The sequence below is a fragment of the Trypanosoma rangeli genome (assembly GCF_003719475.1).
Source record: "Trypanosoma rangeli strain AM80 chromosome Unknown Tra_15.4_contig_01059, whole genome shotgun sequence".
Classification (NCBI taxonomy): domain Eukaryota; phylum Euglenozoa; class Kinetoplastea; order Trypanosomatida; family Trypanosomatidae; genus Trypanosoma; species Trypanosoma rangeli.
Genome location: NW_021706803.1, coordinates 1 through 2,023, shown reverse-complemented (window position 1 = coordinate 2,023; position 2,023 = coordinate 1). Strand labels below are relative to the sequence as shown.

The window sequence follows — 2,023 nt, the reverse complement described above, 5'->3', positions numbered from 1 at the left end:
GCGGGCAACGGCAGCATCGCACGCCGTGCTGCTGAGACATGGGAGTGGCTGAAGCAGATGCGTAAGGAGGTGCGGCAGGCAAAACGAAAGAGCAAGAAGGAGGAGAAAAGCGCGTCACTGTTGTGTTCGGTTTTGCGTGCGAGCAGTGCGGTGCTGACGGATAGGGCTGCCACTCGGCCTTCCTCGCTCGCTGACTCTCGCCGTTTTCGCTTTGCACTGTACTCTTTTCTGGATGGAACCCCATTTCTGACACCGCAGTCTCTTTGCCGCTACAATACGGCCCTTGCCGAGGCTTTGAATGACGACCAGCTGGAACTGATTCGTTGCCACGTCTTTAACTACGATGAGGTGGCCTTCGCGGATCTTTTGTACGCTGACGTGGTGGCAGAATCACTAGAGCAACGCGTGCCTCACGTCGGCGACGAGTTGGTACCCGATGTTGTGCGGCGCTTTAACGAGAGCTCGCGGTGCGCGCTGGAGCGGCTCGTCGCCGCCCCCGGTGGCCTTGCCGACGCCACCACCTTGGCAGCCCGCCAGGTGGCCATAGTTGAGGATGCCGTGAACGGGGTTGATTACAGGGAGTGAGTTTGGCTCACGGGGAGGGCTGCCAGTACAAATGTAGGGTTGTCGTCGCGCACATGCGTCCCAGTGGGGGACCGCGCGTCCACGCAAATAGTTTTTGCCCATTTTTTTTTTTCTTAATTCTCCCTCTCTCCCTTTCCTTCGTGGTACTTGTGTGTATTTGGGTGCTGCTTTCTTCTCCGTGTTTCCCCCTCCGCCGCTTTTCCGCACGCCATTTCGCCATCGTTTCTCTCTTCCCCACACCCACCACCGTAGGGAAAGCACCGCGCACACGTCACCGCCAAGGACAACGACAGAGACCTATATCTTTGTTTTTTTTTACTTTCTGAAACAGTTTTTTTTCCGTTTCTTTCATTTTCGTTTTTTTATTATTATTTGCGCCTACTGACGGTATTGGCGATGCGACTCTGCCAATTTGTGCTGCTTGCCGTAGTGCTGTTACTCGCACTGGTGGCAGCCGCACCAACCGCCCACGCCGAGCTCGACTGCGCGTACTGCCAGCAGAAAGGGTACTCGTATCTTTGCCGCGTCCCCTTTGCGGACTCTGCAACGTGTTTCAGCAACTCAGGCGAGGTTCGCTGCAATGATGGCTCCTGCACGTGCTGTCGAAAGTCTTCGGCCCCGGGATGCCTGCCCTGTGATGTGGAGGAAGACGAGTTGGTGGAGGAAGACATGTAGGAGGTAAAGCGAAAGGAAAGCTAAAAAACAAAAAAAAACAGGAAGGTACACCAGCTCGCGCTGGTGTGTCGTTAACGGTAAGAAATGAGTACGAGGTGAGTATGGCGACATTACGTGGTCTCGGGGAGGGGGAGAGGCGTAGTCAAGGAGAGGGTGGGGTGGGGGTGGGGGGGGCAGCCGTTACGCAGGGCCCTGTCGCCGAGTTACGTACGATCTTCACGGTACTTGCTGGAGTAATTTTTTGGTTTTTGTTTTGATCTTCTTCATTTTGTTTTTTCCGCCACAATCCGTCATGTCTGTCCTGATGCACATGCATGCAGAAAGAGGTGTGGGGGTTGAAGCCCCTAGACGGAGTGTGCAAAACACAGCGAAGAAGAAAAGAGGAGTAGCTCAATAGATAGATGCCTGTGTGGCTTGTGTGACTTCGTTGCTTTATTATGATTGTTTTTTTTCCTCTGTTGTTTTCCGTATGATCACTTCGAAGTGCAGCAACTGCTGTTTCTTTTTCTTTTTTTTGTCCCTCTCACGCTACTTATCAATCATTCATGCAATCAATAATCTCCACACGGAACAGTCTGGCATTTGCGGTGAGCTCTGCAGACTGCCACTTCATGCTTTTTTTTTTGATAAGGGCCCGGTGACGTCGCAGACCCCTATTGGATCCATTTGCTTATTGGTCCACCAGTGTGTGGTGCAAAATCACGCTTCCGTGGAGGGTGAGTTGTAGGTGCACTGAATCAAACCTTGAGTTCTCATTGTTGTA

The 2,023-nt window shown here is 52.8% G+C and overlaps 2 protein-coding genes across 2 annotated transcripts; one reads left to right on the top strand and one right to left on the bottom strand.

Moving 5' to 3' along the window:
* TraAM80_10573 (uncharacterized protein) lies at positions 1-585 on the top strand (the record flags this gene model as incomplete). Its single annotated transcript, XM_029387185.1, has 1 exon — positions 1-585. A coding segment is annotated over one exon (585 nt), but the record flags the coding sequence as incomplete, so codon positions are not given.
* Positions 586-953: 368 nt separating this feature from the next.
* On the bottom strand, positions 954-1,256 carry TraAM80_10572 (uncharacterized protein; the record flags this gene model as incomplete). The annotated part of the gene is made up of 1 exon (XM_029387184.1): positions 954-1,256. One exon carries the CDS (start codon positions 1,254-1,256, stop codon positions 954-956), a length of 303 nt encoding a protein of 100 aa, XP_029232974.1.
* Positions 1,257-2,023: the final 767 nt, after the last annotated feature.